We start from the raw sequence: 25,113 nt of genomic DNA on the forward strand, positions 1-25,113 counted from the left end.
ATGAAGCCGGATAAGGGGGGTGGTATAGTGATATATGATAACTTAAAATATTTAAAAAAAATATATGATATTTTATATCACACAGGGAATTACCAAAATATTTCTATTAATGAGATAAACATAGCTTACCGACGTATTGATTCCTATTTAGAGGAATTTTATATAGACGGTAGAATTAATAAGGAAACTTATATTTTTTTACAAGTGAAGTATTCTAGACTAGCAACCATCGTCAGTATTCCCAAAATCCATAAGAATACCTTGGACCCCCCTTTCCGGCCAATTATATCTGGTAGCAAATCCAAAACATTCCCTATGGGAAAATATATAGATTGTTCATTAAAACATATATATAGTAAAATTCCCCACATGGTAAAAGATTCTTGGGAATTTTTGGGAATGTTTCCTACAAATATTAACATGGATAATTTGTTTTTTGTTACTGTAGATGTTGTTGATCTTTTTTCAAGCCTACCAAAACAAGCTGGTTTGGATGCTTTTTGTAATAGTATTACATCCTTTGCCAATCTTACTTGGGAACAGATATGTCTTATTATGGAGTTGATGACCTTAGTGTTAGAACACAATTTTATATATTTTGAAGGGGAGTACTTCAAGCAAACCAGGGGGGTAGGTATGGGTGCTGCTTGTGCACCCATCTTTGCCAACCTGGTTATGCTTGATTGGGAACTCACCTCCCTTTTTCCTTGTGAATATTTCAAAAACGTCAGACATTATTCAAGGTTTCTGGACGATATGTACATTTTATGGGATGACAGTGCGGAAAAATTAGACACGTTTTTAAAGTATCTAAATACCACCAGTGAATATCTGAAATTCACGTATACATATAATATTGAGGGGATTGCATATTTGGATACATATATTTATAAGCATGATTCAACATTCCAATCAAAAATATATAGGAAAAACACATTTACCAATGATTACTTGGAATATAGCAGCTGTCATCCTTTAAATATGAAACATAACATTTGCAAAGGACAAGTTATTAGAGCCGCGCGTATGACATCTGACATGAAGGTATTGACAGGTGAAGTTGAGTTTATTACGCAATTGTTTGTTGAGACAGGTTATCCTGAAAAAATTTTATCTACTATAGGTAATTATGTCATTCAAGAAAGGGACAGGAAATACCGTCCTTTATTGGGAAAGGGATTTGAATCTAGAAATATGATTAAAGATGATAAAGGAGATGGAAGTCAGTCTAACGGTCATCACAGATCCTTAATATTATTATATAGCCCGGTAGTTGACAAAGTTATTTATATTGTAAACAAATTTTGGTACCTGATTTCTCGGGATCCTAAATTGATACAAATAATGGGGAAAAAAACGAGAAGTACATACAAAATGGGCAAAAATATTAAAAATGTATTAATTCCCAGGAAAAAGCAAAGGGATAGGATGTCCAATGATTTAATCCATACCTATAAATGCAGTTCTTGTAACCAGTGTAAGTATATTTTAGAAGACAAAAAAACTGATAATCCAAAATGAGACTCGCACAATCATTAAACCCAAATATGGAAATTGTAGGACTAAGATGATAATTTATATTGCTAAATGTAGTGAGTGCATAGGTTTTTATGTAGGTAAAACTGAGTGTTGTTTTCGGCAACGCATTTATGACCATATTTATAGTATTCACAAAAAAGATGTAAGAAATGCCTTATATCGTCATATAATTTCCACTGATGAAACACATAATTTTAAGTTTGCTATTCTTGAAACCATCACTGTTGATTCTATAGGTGGTGATTACAAAACAGTGTTGAGTTTTAAAGAGGTTTGGTGGCAACTTTTATTAGATGCCACCACATACCCTGGCCTCAATGTTTTTATTTCTTGTAAACCAATTTTAGAATATTGTATATGACTGTTTATTATTTATTAACTATTAACTATTTTATATGTACATTTATTGTGGATTTTTTACATATATTAATTCCACGTTATTGTATTATGTATAGGTATATACTGGTAACACAATACTTACATATTCGTCAGGTAGTATAGGTAATGAGATTGTTAAGCATCTTTTGAGACATTGTTTTATTATAGGAACATTGTAAATATTTTATTATCATTAGATTATTTTAAATATTTTAATCAATTTGATATGGATGCTTGAGTATGGTTATTAGTGATGAATTTTATTGTTGAATTTTTTGCATGAACTACACTGATAGATTTTGTATAAATCGAAGTATTAGTAAGTGTAATGAGGCCTTTAAGGGGAGGAGTATAGCATAGGATAGAATTCAGGAAATGATGCATTTTTTAGCTTCCTGATGGCGCCAATTTTAAATTTAATGATTGGTGTATAAGTGCAGGGGGCGGTATTTGCTATACAGGATGTTACATCAGTTTCCGCTTCCTTTGGGCGCCTTTTTTTCTCTTAAAAGGACTCGGTTATTTTACTCAAAAGGTTCTGATGAAGTCCACGAGTTGCAGTGGGTGAAAACGCTTAACCTTATTGGATTGATTTTTGTTATTTTATTTAAGTGCATTTACCGTTTTGTATTGTTGTTCTTTCTTGGAATAAAGGACATTGATTTACTTGTTCAGTTTGCATCAGCTTGGAGTTTATTCTTTAGTGTGCTATTCCACCAGGATTCCTCATTTTTGGTACTAGTTGCTGAATTCCATTTGGATTTACCTTGCGGTTTTTGTGGTTATTTCGACAGCGCAAGGTTACAAAGGAGCCGTGGCACTTATTGGATAGTTTGTGACTTTACGTTGTAAGTTGTTTTTGTGATTTCTATTCTGCTTTCAGAAGATTCCAGTATTAGCGAGTCTGACACCTTTTTCAGAGCTTGTGCCACAGAGGAGGAGTAGTAGAAATGGGACAAGTGATAGTGACAGGTAAGGAGCCAATGGCCCAAAACAGAAAAGACCACTTCTTTCCCTATCTTCTTCAAAATTTTGCAGTCCTCATCTGACAGCAAACTAGAAGGGTGATGTGTTTTTTTGGACTTATGCTGAACAGAACCAGATATCATAACACTCTTCCCAGGAATGATTTTAAATATTACTCTACCAGGGATTGTACACAACATCAATATTTTTAGAAGAAGGAGCCACATAAACAGCATCCTGCAGGATGGAATCAACAAGAAGGGGTCCAAAGTTCCCGAAACTTCTTCCAAGAATACCAATTTAGTCATTTTATGAAAAGAGGGAGAAGAAGCAAACTAATGACAATCCAACAGGGGGACTTCACGAGGCACTGCCTTTCTCCAAGGGAGAGGTAATCTTGATGGAAGCTACTAACACAAACGGTCTTGCTATCTTTGTCCGTCTCAGAAACGCACATATCAGTATCCTCACAATTCCATTTCAAGAAGGAGAATAAGCAAGAAGTTCCTCTCATCTTAGCTCCAAAAGGCATAGGCTGTTATTACCTGACATATGACGTGAGTGAATGTTAGGCAGGCATTAGGTGTCATGTGGCTCAACCATCTAGAGTGATGCACACTAGAGATGGTGCAAAGTTTTGAGTGGCCTGCATGGGCCTTGAGTGAATATCAAACTATTCCCCCAAATGCTGCTTTCATGCACCCAAGAGGACTGATCCCAATACATATCAAATCAAGATTAATGTTTAAGGCATTGATACTGGCACTAGTGACCTAGAACCCGTAGGAGTCTCCACACATTACAGCAATTCTTTTTCAAATTACAATGGGAAAAACAGGGAAGAAAGGTTGATTCCCTAAGCTGCAATGAAACTGCAGTCAACCTTGGGGTCTGAAGGGCTTGCTCTTCTCAATGCTCAAAAATGGGGAAGCTGACCAAGGATACCTCAAGAAGCACCCCCACAGGCTGGTTATCAGCAGATTACCACTCAACCTCCTCCCATCATTACCAGAAGAACATTCTGAAATGTATCCCTTGCTTTTCAGGGAAGAACTGGTGACAAGCAAAGAGTCACATACCTTCTCAAGGATGGGCTTTCAGGACAGAGGTTTTGAAGGATGCCTGACTTCTTTATCCCTCATCCTCTACAATCCATCCAACCCTAGCTCTTCATTATACTAGAGGGCCCTGGTTGTCCCTGAATTGACCACCACCAAGTACACCATCTCTCTTTGGTGATGTAAGCCAGAAGCTTCATGTGCCTTCTACAGCTGTGCAGGATGCAGCTCTGCTACTTTCAACAGTCCTTAAAGTCATATATCTCACCCGGGAAACAGAAACAGTGCCATCCTGTATCCTGGTTTACGATCTCATGATCACCAGAATACACAGCATATTTCAGTGGTTTAGGAATTTACTGAAGAAACTTTCCAAGTATGAACTTTGTGCTAGAGATCCAAACTGTGTAAACAGCAGTAAAAAACTAACAGTATAGAAGATGTGCACAGCCCTCCTGGCAGATTTTTACTTGAACTAGGAATGAATACCCCCAGGCATGGGAAGCTAGAAAATTTTGATAAAAGTGTTCAACTACGGATATCACGATAGAAAATACCATGATTTAATCACTGCAAATGGTCACTAAACTCAGATAAGCAGTACCGAAACTTTGCTAAGTCACTAGTACATTTAATGCATAAAAATAAGCACATACCTTTACAAAATAGAAATGTGGCATTTCCTGTTTAGGTTTCCGCTTCTCCAACACAAACTTCTTCCACACTTTGTATATGTCATCTAATCCAAAAACAGAGGAGCCAAGCAAAGTGGGGTTTCTGATCCGTTCATAATTCAACACACTAAACAAGTTTTTAAGTTGTGTGTTGAACTTCTGTACCTAAAAGAAACAAATTAAAAATAAAATATTGTATTTCTGCATTTCCAAATACACAGTTTAGACACTATGAAATGTTTCTTTTTCCTGTATCACCTATCTTAAAATGCAACATACATGGAAATTTTCTCTTCAATAAGATGCCCACATGGAGTAAACGCTCCCACCAAAAAAGCCACACATATAAATATAAAACAAAACAAGTATGGTAGGAGCGATACACAGTAGATCCACCAAAAGTTCATCTAACGTCCCCGATACTTCAATAGTCCAATTGTACAGTGTAAAAATAAAACCACTGTAACGAAGTAGAAACGACTCGTTCAGTACAAGGACGATTTTTATTAAAACAATAAACAGATGCAGGTTAGCGCTTTCACCATACGGCTTCTTCAGACCTATTAACATTCCAAAACTCATCCAGTTTAAATCAGAGAACTGGCGGGAAAAACTTCCTCTCTTAAAGTGCCAACTCAGAAAAAAACATATAAACAACATCTCGAACACATAAGGTCATAAATACAAACTCTTATACATATTAAAAATATATATGCTTAGAACCTATTACTATAGCCTATTTATATACATATTTAATCAAAACCTATATAAAAAATATAAAAAATGTATAAAAACATGAATCAAATCTAAAATAATAAAAAAGGGTATATATAACTAAACACACTTAAAAGTAACTATAATTAGTAACTTATTAAAAGATATCATTCAGAGTGAAGGCATATAATATAGGTACTGAAATAAAACAGTGGTCTTCATTATATTAATTCAGTCCTAAAATGTTCTCAGCCTCCTTGATTTGAGAAAAGGTTTAATCGGAACTCTACCATTAAGACCTGGATATAAGTCGGACCTCAATCTCATGATCCATATACTTTCTCTGGTTTCAGTATATATCCTGATGTCACCCCCTCTTGGTCCTGTATAAACTTTCTCAACTATCCTAAATCTAAAAGTATGATTTCCTCCATTCTCTGCCACATGCTTAGCTAGGGCATTAACTTTAGAGGCAATCCTGATGTTATACATATGTTCACGCATCCTATCTCTTAGACACCTATTAGTCTTCCCTATATAAAACATGTTACAAGTGTCACAGCAAGCTAAATAAACAATATCTGTGGACATACAATCCCCTCTAACTCTGAACGTATAAGACCTCATGTTAGTAGGATGTAAAAAAGTAGGGTCAGAATCAATCAAACGACAAAAATTACAATGGCCACATGGCAGTGTGCCGTAAGGTGACACTATCTCACCTTCTAATGTCCCGCAAGGATAACATAGTAACCTCTTTAGGTTCCTTTTATTCTTATAAGTAAACCTTGTGGCTGGGCCCACAATTTCCTTAACTACTGGGTCTACAGACAAAATATCCCAATGAGTTATTATAACATCTTTAATTCTACCTACATCTTTAGTATAAAATATGAGACATACCACTTTATCATACTGAACTCTTCTTGGAGCTAATCCATGTGTAGAATTGCTGACATTATTCATGTTATTAGAGAAGTATGGAGCTGCTGCCCCATGTCTAAGTATATCTGTACCTGCCATTCCATTACCTATGTCACTAACACTATAACCACGTTCCAAAAACCTCTTACACAGTTCATCCAACTCATTATTAAAACCCGAGTCAGTGGGATTATACCTGGACATCCTCATTGCCTGCCCCCTAACACTATTTCTATAAATGTATCCTGGATGCATGCTATGATGGTGCAGTAATACATTTCAATGGCATGGTTTCCTATAAAGCCCTGTATTTATCAGGCCATTGTCCAACTTCTCAACATAAATATCTAAAAATGGTATCTTCTCCATAGAATATTCAAAACTAAATTTAAGATATCCAGTAAAAGAGTTAATTTCTTCAACAAATAATTCCAAGTCATCTAATGACCCTTTCCATAATAAAAAGAGGTCATCTAAAAAACGTCTGTAGAAGGACACTGATCTCAAAAAACTAGGCATTTTAAACATAAACTTATTCTCCCATTCAGCCATAAAAAGGTTGGCGTAGCTATTGGCACAAGATGTGCCCATAGTTATGCCATCCCTCTGGAGATAATATCGTCCTTCAAAACAGAAAGCATTAGATTCTAAGACTACCTCTAAAAAAGTCATTAACAGGTCAATCTGTCTTTCATCTATTCCTGACTCCCTCTTACGATAACTACCGACCATCTCTATTCTATCAGCGTTCGGGATAACTGTGAATAGTGAATGGATGTCCATAGTTACAAAAATATAATCAAAACTTCCATATATTCCCTTAATAAAGTCATAGAGGTCCAACAAAAACTGTCTGGTATCCCTCAATATAAAAACATTAACATCAACTACTGGCCTAAAAAATTGTTCTATATAAACAGAAAATGGTTCAGTGGACCAACCTCTTCCTGCAATAATAGGCCTCATAGGAGGATGTTCCTTATCTTTATGAATCTTGGGAAGGCCATGTATAACGGGGATAAGTGGGTGGGTTACTTCCAATGTCCTGAACAGCTGCATGTCTATCACAAGACTCTTGACCAAATCATCCAACATACAGGTTATCCTATCAACAAGAAGATCAATCACTTCTCGACCTATAGGAGCATAGAATCTATCATCACTCAGCATCTCAATCATGCTATCATGATATTTACATGTACCATAAGCACTATCCCACCTCCCTTATCAGCAGGTCTAATGGCTATAGTATGAGCATTACACAATCTATGTAACGCTGCCTTCTGTGAAAAAGGCAAATTATTCCTATTATTCTGTTTTCTATCTTTAATATCTCTCATCTTATATAAATCATATTCAACCATTTTGAGGTGTGAAAGTGCTGGGCTTCCTAAAACTCTGATTCACTACTCCATCATTATTCTTAAACTCTATTTTTAAAGATAGGTTACGTACAAATAACTTAAAGTCTCGTAGAGTCTCTTCAAAATTACTATAAGTAGATGGAATAAAAGGCCTCTAGATAATACAGCCTCCTCATCACATGTGAGGTCATGTGATGATATGTTGAAAATTATGTGGTCCCATTCCCTTCCCACATCCTCTGTCCCTAGACCGATTCCCAAACCACAATATCAAGAGGATAGTATATAGTACAGAAGATAGCGTTACATAGATTGCGTAATGATCATACTATAGCCATTACACCTGCTGATAAGGGTGGTGGGATAGTGCTTATGGATACATGTAAATATCATGATAGCATGATTGAGATGCTGAGTGATGATAGATTCTATGCTCCTATAGGTCGAGAAGTGACTGATCATCTTGTTGATAGGATATACTGTATGTTGGATGATTTGGTCAAGAGTCATGTGATAGACATGCAGCTGTTCAGGACATTGGAAGTAACCCACCCACTTATCCCCGTTATACATGGCCTTCCCAAGATTCATAAAGATAAGGAACATCCTCCTATGAGGCCTATTGTTGCGGGAAGAGGTTGGTCCACTGAACCATTTTCTATTTATATAAAACAATTTTTGAGGCCAGTAGTTGATGTTAATGTTTTTATATTGAGGGATACCAGACAGTTTTTGTTGGACCTCTATGACTTTATTAAGGGAACATGTGGAAGTTTTGATTATATTTTTGTAACTATGGACATCCATTCACTATTCACAGTTATCCCGAACGCTGATGGAATAGAGATGGTGGGCAGTTATCTTAAGAGGGAGTCAGGAATAGATGAAAGGCAGATTGACCTGTTAATGACTCTTTTAGAGGTAGTCTTAGAATCTAATGCTTTCTGTTTTGAAGGACGATATTATCTCCAGAGGGATGGCGTAGCTATGGGCACATCTTGTGCCAATAGCTACGCCAACCTTTTTATGGCTGAATGGGAGAATAGGCACATCTTGTGTCAAAAGCTACAAGATATTTGAAGAGAAATACAGACAAAGGAATCCGGACATGGAAAACTTTACAATACAAAAAATAAGAAGACAAAGGGGAAAAGGAGATTAATAATGGAGAAATTAAAGAAATAGAAACTGAGGTTAGGAAGTACCTGCAAAGTGAAGGATTTAGTGCAGCAAATCTAATTCAGAAAGCACCAAATCAGGATAGAGTAACAGATATCCAAATTAAGGGGAAACCAGTGGAACAGAAAGCAATTGGCCAGATGCCATATGAAGGTAATTTGGAGCCTTCCACAGGAAACCAGTATAAACGTTCACTTGAAGCTAGACAGGAAGGGAACAGGAAACTGTGATGCAGTCAATGTTGAGGAGTGATAGGCCTGTGAGTTCCCATATGATAAGAGCAACGGACGGCACAGGATGAAATTGATGAGACTGTCTTACAGGAAGATGCTATAGAACCTTCTATAGAATGCCTGCAGGATTTGGAAAACAAGGGATGTGCCCTCAGTTTGGAAGAAAATGAGCTAAGAAAAGAATTGCCTGATTTTATACACATGGACAGATATATCAAGATCAATGAAAGAAATAGACTGCAGAAGGTTAATAAAATCCAAAATGTCAGAAGTCTAATAAAGCAAATGAATGCAGTAATTAGGACTATTCATAGAGATTCATGTGATATAACAGAAGTAAACAGGATATAGTACTGTGCACCTAAATTAATAACTGATAAAGGTCTACCACAAAAACAGAGGGTAGTGAGGGGAAAGGAAGGAGAGGAATCGAGTACCATCATGGAAATATCAAATAGAAAAAAATATAAAGCAATTAAGACAAGAAGTGTCACTGTTAGAAGACTTTAGAAGAGGGAACAGATCAACAAAAATACTAAGAAAGACAGATGTGATAAAAGCAATGAGCAATATTAGAACAGACCAGGATCTATCATGCACTATCGCAAATAACAAACTAAAAATTTCAGGACAGGCGGAAAAACTTAGAAGATACGAAGATAAATATAAAGGAAAAGTGCAAAATAAGCAATTTACTGAGAACCCAAAAAGGTTTTATAGAGCACTGGGAAATAAGATAAAGGGAATTGAAAGACCGCCAACAAAAAGAAGAAATAGATAAATTTTGGATAATTATCTATGAAGATCCTGTGGAACATAACAAATATGCTAAATGGATAGAAGTAGTAAAAAAAAGAATAAGAAGTTTAAAGGTACAGGATATGAAATGGGATGAAGTAACGGCCAGAGAGATTGAAACAAAGTTAAGAAAAGCCTCTAATTGGAAAACCCCAGGCCCAGATGCAGTGCCTAACTTCTGGTTAAAAGTATTAACATCTTTGCACAAAGATTTTGCCATGACTAAGAACTATTTATATGCACACCCAGAACAGGCACCAACCTGGCTAACAACAGGAAAAACAATGCTCCTACTTGAGTGAATCTGCAAGCTACCCTAAAAATTATAGACCAATAACTTGTCTTCCGACGACGTATAAACTATACACGGGAACTGATGCCGACAGAGTTTATAGTCATTTAGAAGAAAACTCAATTATGGCAGTAGAACAAAAAGGCAATAAAAAAGTCATATGGAACAAAGGATCATTTGTTGTTAAATAAAGTCATAGTGGAGAACTGTAAACGGGGATGAATCTAAATATGGCATGGATTGACTACAAAAAAGCATTTGATAGTATCCCTCATTCATGGATAAAGTGCTTAAAAATGTATAAGATACATCCCACCCAAAAGGAGAGATAACTATCCCAACTGAGAGTAGCCTCCCAGACATCTCAAATGCGCAGGTAAAAGCTGCTCTCTCTAAAGCTAAAAACACAGCATCAATGGGACCGGATGGTGTCCCCGGCTGTGTGCTACATGAACTCAATGAAGAACTAAACCCACACATAAGGCAGCTGTTTAATCTTAGCCTCACCACAGGATATGTGCCCAAGGAGTGGCGTACGGCAACTGTGGTCCCACTCCACAAAGGCGGTGCCTCTACGGACCCTGGTAATTACCGCCCCATAAGCTTAACAAGCCTGGTCTGCAAAGCTATGGAGAGGATCATAATGGAACTCATAAACAAGGACATAGGGGACTTGCAGACCTTGGACCCAACCTAGTTTGGCTTTGTCAAGGGCAGATCTTGCCTTTTGAACTTGGTCGGCTTCTTCGAAACAGTCACCAAGGCCATTGATGAGGGAAAGGCAGTCCATACAGCCTACCTTGACCTTGCAAAAGCTTTCGACACAATACCCCACTCGGGTATTATAGAGAAACTTACCAGCTTAAATGTAAACCCATATGTCACAAGATGGGTTGCAAACTGGCTAAAGGACAGAACCCACAGGGTTAGAGTTGCTGGAGCCATGTCAGACTCCAAGCCGGTTACAAGTGGAGTCCCACAGGGCTCAGTCCTTGGCCCCCTATTGTTCGGCATCTACTTCTCAGAAGTACAGGCAAACATAGGAGGACTATGGCTGACAAAGTTTGCGGATGACTGCAAACTGGGTGCCATAGTGGATAGTACATCGGACACAGACATCCTTCAGAGGGGTCTCACGGAAACTGATAGCTGGTACCAGAGCCATGGCCTGAAGTTAAACGCAAAAAAGTGTATAGTCATACCCTTCAGGAAAAACAAGGTAACCCCAAGCTACCATATAGGTGGCAACCCACTAAGCACAGAAGAGGTTATCAGGGACCTGGGGCCCCAGGTTGACAGTGGCCTCTCGTTTGACGCTCACGTTGCTAAAGTGGTTCGAAAGACCTTCTACATTGCCCACCTGATCATGAAGGGATTCACATCCAGATCAAGTGAGGTCATTGTTCCCCTGTACTCTTCACTTATCAGACCAATGATCGAGTACAATGCCCCATTCGGGATGTATCTCACCTGACACCTGCAGCAATTGGAGAGACCCCAAAAGTTCCTCACCAAAAGGATAAAGGGACTCCAAAACCTGTCATATGCTGCCAGACTGAAGAAACTCCAACTCTATTCAGTTGCATACGGTCTGCTCAGAGGTGACCTGTGCCTGACATACAAGGCCATGACCAACCCGGAATTAATGGACATGCTCCATCTCAAAAAATCCAAATCCACCAAAACCACTAGAGCAAGAGACTTAAACCTTAGCACGGATATAAATAGGACGTGCTGGAGGGATAGATTTATCACCCAGAGACTCCCCATGCTGTGGAATAAAATCCCGGTCCATGTGAGGCAGAGCACCTCGCTGGCTCTGTTCAAGAGAAATCTTGACCGGTGGATGGGAGATCGTAGGTTTACCCTGGGAATCATCTCTGTGTCACTACTGGACAGAGGCACAACAAACTAATGGGCACAGTATTTCTAACATAAGGGGCGGCGTAAGCCACATAACTTTGGGCTAGGCTTATAAATGCCCTAGGGCAGTTAGCCTAGTACAAACCTATGAACCTATGAACCCACATTGATTGATGACATTACAGTGACCATGAAACAGTGGCAGACCACTTTGCAAATAAGCCGTGATAAAGGACAAATTGTTATCCCAGGGATAAAAATTCAAAGGGGGATATTCCAGGGTGACTCTCTGTCACTGTTACTATTCTGCCTTGCTCTTAATCCATTAAACTTAAATTATTCAACAGCTTAGGCTATGGCTAGAATCTGGCTCCTAGAAAACAACAAAGTGTAAAGACTTCTCACATTCTCTCTGTCGATAATTTAAAACTGTATAGCTCATCAGATTAAGAACTGAAAGCACAAATGCAAGTTGTCAAAACTTTTTCAGATGATATAAGAATGTCATTTGGTCATTATAAATGTGCAAAAGCAACCTTTAAAGTAGGAAAACTGCAAAACCAGGAGAACATCAGTTTGGGACAAGAATGTGATATAAATGAACTTGAGAAAGGAGGAGTCTATTAATACTTGGGAACTGATGAAGGATTAACAATAAAACATGAACAAATGCAAATAAAACTTAGTAAGGAATACTTTAGAAGACTTAAATTAATTCTGAAAACAGCGTTGACATCTAGGAACAAAATCCAAGCTATAAACCAATTTGCTCTTCCTGTCCTAACTTAAAGTTTTGGAGTGATTGGCCCCAAAATGTGCTGTTTAGATTAGACAGGAAAACAAGAAGGATACTTCACGCACACCAAATGATTTATAAAAATCAGTGCATACCAAGATTATATATTCCGCATTCCGAAGGACGGATGGGCCTCTTTGAAACTGATTATATGTGCAGATCTGCAATCGTGGGACACCACACGTATCTGCTGACCTCACAAAACCCAAACGTAGTGAAAGTTTTGAAACATGAGGAGAATAAATCTAACATGACTTCTCTGCTTAATCTAACAGAAGCTTATCGGCGTCAAGCAGGAATGGAAATCAAACCAGAAGTAGATAAAAATCAAGCAGCAACTGAATGTGCCAGAAAAGAAAACAAAGAATATAAAGTGAAGGATCAGATGAGAAGGCAAGAAATGTGGAAAAAGCATAAATATAGTTGCAAGTATAGAAACCTTCTGGAAGAACCTCATGTTGATCAGGAATGGTTAAGGAGAGGAGAATTCAAACCGAGATGAACGGTTAATATTGGCGGCCCAAGATAGTGGGCTGCGTACACGTTGGTTTATAAAGTCCACTGAACATGTGAGAGAAATAGACAAATGTAGGTTTTATAAAACCAAATTGCAAACAGTTGCACACCTCATTGCTGGTTGCTACATACAAAAGGCAGAAGGACTGTATACTGAAAGGCATAATAATGTCACGAGACTGTTGCACTGGGGATAGTGCAAACATTATATTATGGTACTGAAGTGGCCGAAAAACACTGGAAACATGAGCCACAAAGCATCACAGAAAATGAAGAAGTCTACATCACATGGGATCATCCATTACCAACAGTTCAAAAGATAGACAAGAGTAGCATTGATTATTGAAATTGCCACACCCAGTGACTATGGTGTCATGCATACAGAGAGACACAAAGTCATAAAATATCAGGATCTGCAGGCAGAAATGAGAGCAATGTGGAAGAAAGATACCCAGACAGTTCCAATAGTAGTAGGAGTAATGTGTCTTATAAAAATGAATTTACAATTGTATTTAAATATGTTACCAATACATGTAACTCCGTACGAACTGCAGGAGTTATTATGGGGCACATTGAGGGTGCTGCAAAGAGCACTACTGACTGACATCAAAGATTGAAATGGTACTAATTTAATGTATTTTAATCATACTTTGACTTAGGAATGGGGTCCATTCCCGTCATGGTATAAGAAACCAAGACTTGGAGAAATTAAAAAAAGAAACTGCACATACTTCTGATACTCTTCTGGCAAAGGTAACTGCTACAAGAATTATTTTCCAGCAAAACCATTTAAAATCAACTGAAGCCACAGGTTCAAAAAGGGGTGAGGTAAACTTCTCTAACATAAAGTATATATCACGGGAATACAGGATCCCACAGAAAAGATACCAGAAGAAAAGTGCCCTTCAGGAAGAAGTTGCAAACTTAAGTGATGTCACTGATGAAGACAGCAACCACCAAGGAAATTAGAAACAGCTCTTGGATGCACCTTGATGGAGAAATAACTCAGCCCGAAATCAAAATTCCCGGACAAATAATTCAACAGAGATGAGACAGGGACAGAGTCTGAGAATAGTTCAAGTGCTTTGTCTGGTGACCAAGGAGTCCATTTATCTCTATATGTTTTTTGAGTGCTCATTCACTCAGATGAAAAGATAACCTGGGGAAAAAACTCAAAGGAACAAAAGGCATTATCAGTAACTTGTGAAATTAGACAAGTCAAGTAGTAAGCCTGAGGTAGTGAGTGTGAGGTTGGTGGTGATTGCCTGATGGGCGAGTAAATATTATGGGGGTACAAAACACTGGGTATTTCTCTAGGAGGTGAAATTAAAGCACCAGGAACCAAATCTGCCAAGGCCGGTAAGGACCTAAGAAAATGAAATTTTCCTTGTTCTTTTTGGGCTTTTTGATAACTGCTATGATTAGAAGAAATGGAAAAGTGTAAAAAGGAGAGCAGGTGGGCACTTCTGAACCACACCACTCCTGGTGCACTACCTTATGGACCACAGAAGAGGTATAAGGAAGAAACAGCTGTTGCTCTTTACACCAGTCTAGGCTGCGAAAAGGTTACTACAAAGTTTGCCCACATGCAGACAAACTTCTGAGTCACCAAAGGACTAAGAGACAGTAAATAACAGATGAACTTGTTTAGTAGAGAGGTGGCCACCCCTGGGATATGATTCATCACCATAACCTGGAGTGAACAGATAAGTTACCATAATCTCATGGATTCTGAGTAAAAAGGACAACAGCATGCCACCCTGGCTTGTTGATGAAACAAGCTGTTATGCAGTATAACCGAATGGTAATTATGCTCTGAGGAAGGGAGCCCTAAAAGGCAAACTTTAGAAATGTCCTTACCTGCAGAATGCTATCTTGTATGGTGGAATCAGAGGATGCCCAGAAATCCTGAACCATATGCAGACTATAATGCCCTTCACTACACTCTGGGGCATATGTGTTCATTGTGACTGCAGCTGTGGGAGAGGGAAAATGAATGATTGATAATGCCCCTCCACCAGTGAATATGCTGCCTGCATGCTTCAGAAATTTGAATTTGGTGGTAATTAGAGTCTGACAACTGAGATCACTGGACCATGACTGTCAGCTACAACATCATATATGATGTTAGGTGTGAAGCATAATTAGAATGGCTATTACAATAAATTCTAGAGTTTTGAGGCATAGGTGGGCTGAAATGTTTTATAACAGAAACTCTGGTTACAAGGGATACTATGCAATCCATTGGAAGAACTGCCTGTAAATAAAGAACGTCCTGACTTCTGCCAGTGACTGTGAGTAGGCAGTATAGTATCAGAGGACATTGTAAAATTCTCTTTAATAACTAACCCGTGAAACATGTTGATTAGAGACTCCCTGGCATTATTACAACCTGTACTAAAGAAACATCTAGCAGCCAGTTGCAAAGAAACAGGAAAATGTTGCTTCTTTGCAACCTCTACTGAACTGCTACTGCAGACTTGCATTTACCCTTGGGGCAGAAGTGATACCAAATGAAACAGTTCAAAATTCATAACGTATGAATCCTACCCAAAAATGTAGATGCATAAGCACATATTTGCAGAAATTTTGTTAATAGCATGGGACATTAGGCAGATGGCCAGAGAGGATGAATTTAAAAAGGACTCCTGTATACCCTGGAAATCACTTTCCTTAGCAACCTGTCTGCTGTAATGGGCTTCCAGTCAGATACATGACAGTAGAGATGCTCCTCAATTTCCTTCAGAGTGGACAAAATGGACGTGGCCTCAAGAAAGATCGCAGTTTTATAAGATTTGCTTGGAGCCCCTATCTGTACCCATGCTGGACGTTATCCTGATTAATAGGTTTCATTCCACTGTACTGGGTTTTTGCTGTGCGCCATGACTAAACAATATCTGCTACAGTCTTCTCTGTATCCTTAAAAGGATGCATTTGTGGAGGCTGAAATTTTATGTGCGCAGTTGTCAGGTTCTTGCTCTCCTTCTCCATGCTTTCTAAGTACATCAGTTTATCTGGTATTCTTGGCAAAGTACAGTAAACAAAGCCATGTGTAGAAGGCCAGATCCCACAAGTTTAGCCACAGCTTCTACAGCATTAAAGAGAATGCATATTATAAAAGATGTCATGTTGAAGACATCTGTGGAATGGAAAAAACAGCTTTTCTGTTATGAACCCATCTGCACAATTGGCAAACCTGCAGATCATCCATGTCATGTTCCAAACTATCCAGATATACAATATACTTCAGATCCCACATAACAAAGGTAACAAATGCCTACACATGTTCCCTAACCTGTCCACTGCTCTGCATTAGTTAACTGGGAGACAGATGGCTGGGGTCTGGGGAGTTGGAGAATTTCTAAAGGCTGCTGCCAAGACCAAGGCATCAGGCTTGGTAGATGTGGATCAAAATCCTTCTCTATTGGAGTCCAGATGATGTAATAGGATGTTTTAAGGACTGCAGCCACTGTAAAATGGTTTTCTCAAGCCACTCTGTTGGCATCCTTCAGTAGAGAGGTCAATGGGTCAACCCTGAAGGAGTCAACATCCTCCACCTGCATTCACAATGGAAGCCTGAAATAGAATCAAGGTGTTTTTTCTTACACAATCGCCCTCCCTGGGTTTCTTCAGAGGTTGGGGCCTGTAAAAGAAGACAGGATAAAACTGTCATGGGGCTGTGGCCTCTCCAACCTGTTACTTAGCAGCAAGTTACAGGGTTAACAGCTTAGAAGAAGGCTGCACAAGCAAAGCAGAAGTCAGCATCAGAGTCTGAATTTGCACTGTCAAAGGGAACAAGTGCAAAACTGTCTACTAGTCTAATATCAGCATCAACACCTTGAGCTCAAGACTCTAGAACGGGGTATGTCAGTCCCAATATCAATACCAACAACTAGACACAAGAAATCAGTGTCAAAATCAACATCAGATCCAACAATAATGATGTTGATGAAATCCACGCTGACATACACAAGAAGCACAGACACTGAGCCATACGGGGTCAAAATCTATACTGTATTGCTCAGCATTGATACTGTCACTGAAACTTGAACAAACACCAACAGAGTTAGGGCAAGTACAGGTAAGTTAAGAAGAAGCAACCCTACTAAACAAGAAAAAAAAATGCCAAGGATTTCCTCACTTCCACAGAAGGAGGAGAGGAAGAGGCACTACCACCAGGAGGGTTTCTGCCAGCAGGTCATAATCAATGGCAGAAGTAGTAGGAGTAGGGCCATTTCTAAGTGTAAGGGAACTTAAGTTCCTAGGGGGCAGGGAATAACAACCCTGTTTAACTGTAGCAAAGTTTTAGCCTTTCAATAGTAATCTTCTGAACTGCTCCAACCATACTGAGTGAAGAATATAGAGGGAACACTCAGTGCCCATTTTAGTAGAGGGTGTCAGTCTCAATTCAGACCTTGACTACATGAGGGAAACAGAGAAAGAAGAAAAAAAAAGTTCAGTAGTCTCTAACAGACATACACTGATCATCTAGATAAAGGCTTAAATTGCTGCCTTTGACTTTTCAATGTAAATCCAGTAAATTCTGTACAAATCTGAAGCTTGTAAGAGTTAAAAGATATTCTCAAAGTAGAGCAAGCCCTTCATGTGCCTATCCTTTAGGGACAATAAAGGATACATAGGTCCAAACAAAACCTAAAGATTTCTGAGAGGAAATATGTGGAAAATGGAGAAGGAAACAAATTTCTTGTAAGTTTACAAGAACAATAGAAGCAAAAAAAAAAAGAATTAACATTTTAAACTCACAAGCTGAGGGAAAAAAATTCTTTCAGTAAGACCTGGATATGTCAAAAGCCTTTGACACCGCTACTCAGCGAACTTGCAACATATAATCTCCTCCACCTTTTCGGTTACAACCAGTTTCTACTTCCTTTATCTGCTCCCTTCTCCAAAAACTAAAACCTACCACCCCCTCAGCCGACCAACTCCCAGCAGAATACCTGCAAAAAGGGGCTAAAGCCTTAGCCTATTCCATCTCCATTCTTATTACCTGTACCATAAGTGAAGGTACCATCCCATCTATCTGGAAAATTTCTCATATCATCCCACTACACAAAGGTGGGAACTCTTATGACTTTTCTAACTACTGTCCTATAGCTCTACTATCTCCCCTAGCAAAAATAATGGAGAAATACATCCATAAGAAACTATTTAACGATATACTCCAAAATAACTTACTTGCCAACTGTCAACATGGATTCAGACATTTCCATAGTACCACCACTGCCCTCCTATCCTTCACAGACTGCATTAACAAAAACCGGAACAACAATACTCTTTCCTCTGCAGTTTTTATTGATTTATCTAAAGCTTTTGATATGGTCAATCACCAGCTCCTCATAAATATACTGAAATCCCTTTCACTTGAACCCCTAGTGATAAATTGGTTCAAATCTTACTTAGACAATAGACAGCAGGCTGTGCTATGGGACAATAAACTATCTAACCACCTTCCCATTTCCCTTGGTGTTCCTCAGGGCTCTATATTAGGCCCACTCCTATTTTCCTCAGGGCTCTATATTAGGCCCACTCCTATTTTCCATCTTTATCAATGACCTTCACCCTTCAATTCCTCATACCACCTGCATTCAATACGCAGATGACTCTACAATAATCTGTTCAGCCACTTCTTCAACTGAACTACAGTTCCTTACCCAAAATGCATTCAATACTGTAGAACAATGTTTTTTAAACCGCTGCCTCCTCCTAAACCCCCAAAAAACTAAACTTTTACTGTTCAAACAAACCCGAAAGTCCACCCTAATAAATTTCTCTCTCACATCTAATAATGGCACTCTCATATCTCCTGAACCTACTACCAAACTTCTAGGTATAACAATAAATAGCAACCTTAACTTTGATATTCATATAAACAGCACAGTTACAACAATTAACAATAAATTAGGATCCCTCTATAAAATTAAACCCTTTCTTACTCTAGTAGCCAGGACCGCTATAGCCAGAACTCACAATCTCCACTCTACTCTATGCTTCACCTATCTATACTAACATTTCTAAGAACAACCTAAATAAACTGGCAATCTCCTACAATAATATTGCCAGATTTGCAACTGCCTCTCTTTTTAGAACACATCACTGTCTTAATCTAAAGCAACTTGGATGGCTTGAATTTCCAAACCAAGTTCTTTTTCACCAGCTTACTATAGCCCATAAAACCCTTTACCAACCCACCAACACTCCAATACTCGCTAGCATTATTACCCCTTACAACAATCTTAAGAATTTATGCTCCTCAAACAAAATAATTATCAATACTTGCAAAACCAACAACTTGGCAGGAGACTCCCTCTTCTCTAATGCTGTTGGAAAGCACTGAAATATTTTACCCAATGAACTCATTTCTCTGTCTTCATTAACTCTTTTTAAACAGAAGCTAAAAGTATTCTTCCATACCCACTGGTTATGCCCCTGTACTAACCCTGACTAACTTTCCTCCCTTACACTAATGCATTCTCCTCACCTTTATAGACTTACCCTTAAGAAACCAAAGACTATGTCATGACAACTAAAATATATGTATATCGCAACATCTCTTGTATATTTACCTATTACTATTTGAGTTATGCTTATGATGAGTACTGTACTTTACATTACCAACAGATGTTTACGTTTGACTGTTGCAACCTTTTTATATTGTTTGTTATATCTGTCTTGGAGCTTATCTCCCCTTTCTTTTTTGTATCTATCTTGGAGCTTTTCTCCCCGGGCCTCTACTGAAAATGGACATGTATCCAGTTAGACAAGCCCGGTCAACAAATGTAAAATAAATAAAAATGAATAAATAAATCTCAAATAAGCATCCCTAACATGGTTCCACTGCTACGAGTCTGTATGACAACAGGCTACAAAATGGGAGAACAAACTCTCCCTGCTACTAGCAGTATCCACTGGGTACCTCAAGAATTCATACCTGGTTAATTTATTAGTAGCACCCACACCTAGATCCTTTTGCCTAGATCCTTTCAGCTAGTTAAAGTGATTATATTACCACCCAGTGACTATTCAGCATTGAAATTATGCCTTCCAAACTCCATTATAAAGCATTTGTTATTTCATTTAGTCACAGGCCACTGTTAACACACCAATCTAAGTGCCCTTGTAATATGCAGTGTCAGTTTGATTGCATTCTACCATTCTCAGCTTATAGTTATCACGAAACCTGCTAAACCACATTTTACAACTTACAAGCAACCTTGCTACAAACATGAAGCCCAACAGAAATCCTTAAAAATACCAATTAAAGGAATGCACCTCCTCATAGCTGATACACACATAGCTGTTATCCAGCAGTACTGCATTTCAAACAAGCAGAAATGTCATGGACAACTAGGGTTTCAAGACTACCTTCTTTTCCTAAGTTAGTACAAACCACATGGGCAGCATGTCCATTGCTACAGTCACATTTTCATAGAAAGGAAATAAGGGATGGGTTTGGCATAATGGTTAAGGTATTTACATCATATACACAAGATACAGGGTTCAATTCGTACCTCGGGTTATTGGCTAGGCTTAAATGGCTCCTTCAGGGCAGTTAGCCTAGTATTCGCCTATTAAATGTATTGCACTTTATCTCATTTCCATAAATCTATATCAGCTGGGATGTACAACCAAACCAGTGGTGTCAACTGCAATATATTTATCACCTGCATCTGTTGTCTAACACTTAAGACTACCAACATCTTCAAAGTGCTAACAGTTCCATACACCAACCCACATTCTGTCCAACTTGACTGATGCTACACACACAATCTCTACTAGGAATGCAGCCAGGTAAGATGAAAATCTAAACATTACAACCTGTTCCCCACAAGTGAAAGGTAGAAGAAAGAGCAAGTCTCTAGTCAAGCAGTTCTCTCCTCTCTAGATCGACTTTCTATGCCAAGGCTGCTCACTGGCTCTATAGTAATTTTTAATACCAGTCAGAGATACTTTTCCTTGTGTACATACATTTTTGTTTCAGCAACTAAAAGTGAAACAGGTAGGATATATACTGCATGTCTGAAAATAAAACTATAAGCAAGGAGACAAACCTTCTTCTTGCTGGTTTCCTTGTTATGCTTAGCTGTTTCCACTAGTTTCTCCAACTTCACTATTGGTCGCAGTCCATTTATTTTTGGTATAAATCGGAGTCTGGATATTACAGGATTCTGCCTCAGCTGCATTGCTTCTACCTCCTCCTCAGATAAATGGTGAAGCTTCACTTTGGAAAGGTGATTTCTGAAATTGTATTACAACACAACATGTACACATATAAACAGCTGTATTTCCACTGTTCATTTAAAACACAATTTCAGTTTCTATTTAAGTTATTTTGTTGCAAATGTTTATCAGAAAAATTACATCTTACTGCATTAGTATTCATACGTTCAGGAGGCCTAAAAAAGAAAATCCAGTTTCTCCAATAAATACCATGTTGCCAAGCATTTGTGGTTTATTTAATTTTCTGAACCTCACTGAGACTACTGCACCCTTTATCATGGAAGTATTTACTCTGACTAGGGGAAATCTGTCCAGGACCTGGCAGAAACTCCCCTGTGCTTTATGGTGGGATACCAGTTTTGGGATTAGACAAAGGTAAGAGCCTCTTTAGGCTTCCAAGTTGACTGCACATTGAATAATAGCTCAACTTCAGTTCTCTCAGTATGAGAGCAGAAACTCATAAGAGAGAGTCAGTAAACTCATACTTTTGGGTAAATTTCAGAAACTAGCTAGTAAGTATGCTGTCTGGTTGCCAGCAAAAAAAGAAATTCAGAGAACCTGAAAGAACATCAATCGCAAAAGGTGAGAAAAAAGAACTGACCAGGAAGAATTCTGCAGTTGTTCAGTAAAAAGCAATGCAAGCTACAGTTGTGTAATCTACAGGAATAAAATAAGTCAAATGCACTCAGAGCTGATTAAAATAAATTAAACACTGTGTAAAATGGGAAAAAGGGCTTGAGGATAAATGGATGCAGTATATCAACTCAAATAACAAAAGGCTGGAAAAAATGGAAGAAGCTTTAAACAGATATTCAGATGAGGTGAGAAAACTGCAAATATCAGAGGATGAAATGAAGAAAAGGCTGGCTGAATATGAGACTGCTCAAAAAGAGATGTTTCAAACAATAAGAGATGTTTCAAACAATAATAGAATTAGAGGACAAAGCACATAAGGAAAACCTGAGATTTTCTGCTGTACCAGAGAAGATGGAACAGCCTGTATTAATTTTATGAAATCACAAATAAGCAACTGGACTGGTATTCCACAGCAGGAGTTGTTAATTGAATGGGCACATTATGTGTATGCTCCAAACTTGGCCATGACAAGGCAACCTAGACCTTTAATATAAACAATGGCAATCCTACCAAGCAGAAGAAGTTGATTCTAACAAAACTGTGGCAGAAGGACAAACTACTAAAAGTAAGAGACAGTATGTGATTGTGGAAAATGACTACTCGCTGTACACCAGGCAGAAGAGCAGTAAACTGTTTCCACTAATCATGGAATGTCAAGAAGCAGGCATGAGATTCAAACTACTGTACTCAGATATCTTCAGAATATTCTTTCTTGGAGGGGCAAAATCATTTATTGATGCAAAACATGCTAAGGAGGAAATACAAAAGTTTCTCCAATAAAAAGTGAGCTGTGAAACAGAAGGCGATTCTGCCTCTTGTTCTTCTGGTAAAAAAAAAACACAGGGAGACTGTGCCAGTGAAACCTTTTCCAATGTTTCAACAGAAAATGTTTGAGACAGAAAAAAACAACACAGGAGTTGACTAGAAGAACAGATAGTATGTTGGAAATAAAAGAGAGATTGAATTTTGAAGTTGGAGATACGCAAGAATAAAACCAACAACTGGGAAATTAACAAATAAATGAAAGATTACAAAGCATTAATTATATTTGTGAAACAAGACAGAACAAGAAAACCTGGAAAATATTGGACTCTTTTGACTTTGTTAAACTTGTAGGGGACCCTAAAGCATATGCTCTACTTCATGTCATTAATGTTTGTAAGAATACTTAGGAGATGAGAAAAGGAGAGAGACAGTTATCTGTAAGTAAAACAAAATCTTGTTCTTAACGGTATTATTTTTCTAATGCATAATGCAATCTGCATGCAATAAAGTAAAATTTTCTCAGTTATTGTCAAGTTCAGTGGGGATACTAAAGTAAACGTGCTCCTGCTTTTTTCATTCTTTTCTCTTTCTCTTTGTTCAGTTTTAAGAAACATAGGCACTGCAATGTAGAAAGGCTGGTCAAAAGAGCATGATACAAGAAAAAATGGTGTGTTTTTCTTGTTCTTGCATAGAGGAATGACTGGATTAAGGCCCTTGGCTTGATCTAGTAACATGTTTTAAGAGAAAGCAAGTAAATAAAAAAGAACATTGAATATAATAAGCTTTTCTCTATCAAATAAATAAATGCTTGTAGAAGCAATTCTGTATCTGGTTCACATGTCTCCATGGAGACAATCTGATAAAGAACAACAGAAATAGAATACTTCTTTCTTTCAATGGCTAGGAGATAATGTTTTCTGGAAGCATTCAAATGTTTTCCCAATCTGGGAAAGTAATAAAGATAAGACAAAAAAAGACAGCACTTAGTAGAAGCACAGGCTGTACCATGCATCTTAGCATGGATAACCTTACTTTTAGGTTAACCCAAGTCTGCGGCTGTCAGTTTGGGACAATTGTTCCTATTAGTAGGGTAAAACTTCAATATTTGATGATGTGCATAATTTTGTGTTAGTATTAAGTTAATAGATTTTAGGGGTGTACTGGGAGGTTTGTTCTCAAGAAAACAAAGTTTTATAAGATGTGACATGGGTTCAAATGAATATGACAAGAAACAACCAAATAAAAGATCAACCTGCCAAATATTAGCATATGACTAACACAAAAACTGGAACTAGATACTTAACAAAAAAGCTGTTACACATAAAATGTGGGAATAATAGCGTTTTAATGTAATGATGCTTTCTATGTTATTTTTAAATGTTAACAGTCTCACAGATATATACAAAAAAGGAAGAGTACTGAACTATATTAAAAATGTAAAGTGCAAACAGTTATATTACAAGAGACATATTTGGAAAAAAATGAACATGTAAATTTGATAAAGGAAGGTTTTCAGGATGGTTATTCAGTGGAAAACCAAGGGCAAAGGAAAAGAGGAGTACTTATATTAATTTCAAGAGGAGCTTCAATACTGATAGAATAGGATAGAAAGATAGTAATGGTAGATTTTCAGTACTAAGGGGCTACTGGCAAGGGAGGAGGACTACACTTGCATGTATTTATATTCCACCTAAAACTGCTACAGTGAAGCTTAAGAAAATGATGGGATAAATAATCAGCTTTCAGCAGGAGATATTACTTATAGGTGGGGACTGAAATTTGATTTGCAGTACTGAAGATGTGGCTGAGGCCCATAAGGGAAAATATAGCAAAGGAGGGTAGATTTTTGAAGAAATTTATGAAAATATTTGCCGTGGAAGATGTGAATTCAGTAATAGGAGTTTGGATTAAATTTACATATTATTCCCCCAAGATATAAAAACTGGGCTAGGCTAGAAAGAATTTACATTTCACAAGAACATGTGCAATTAATTGAAGGTCTTGGTATGTATCCAATAACTATGTCAGATTATGCACCAATAATAACTAAAATAAAAACATATGAGACACTGGTGTTTTTCCACCTATCTGTTGAAAAGAAAGGAATTAAGGATAGTTAGTGCAGATTGGAGCTATTAGAGAGGATAGAAATTTCTTCTGAAAATATAGCGAGGGAGAGG

General features: G+C 37.9%; 1 protein-coding gene across 1 annotated transcript in view; it reads right to left on the reverse strand.

The window, feature by feature from the left end:
• The window catches only part of TERT (telomerase reverse transcriptase), a 1,470,615-nt gene that overhangs the window by 1,314,993 nt on the left and 130,509 nt on the right, over nucleotides 1-25,113 (reverse strand). The window contains exons 4-5 of the mRNA XM_044065146.1: nucleotides 21,364-21,550; nucleotides 4,598-4,780 (exon numbers count right to left, since the gene is read on the reverse strand). Coding sequence (XP_043921081.1) covers nucleotides 4,598-4,780; nucleotides 21,364-21,550 — 370 coding nt within the window. The remainder of the gene's footprint in view (nucleotides 1-4,597; nucleotides 4,781-21,363; nucleotides 21,551-25,113) is intronic.

This window comes from Protopterus annectens, chromosome 3.part0 (assembly GCF_019279795.1).
Source record: "Protopterus annectens isolate FY-2018-M chromosome 3.part0, PAN1.0, whole genome shotgun sequence".
NCBI lineage: Eukaryota > Metazoa > Chordata > Ceratodontiformes > Protopteridae > Protopterus > Protopterus annectens.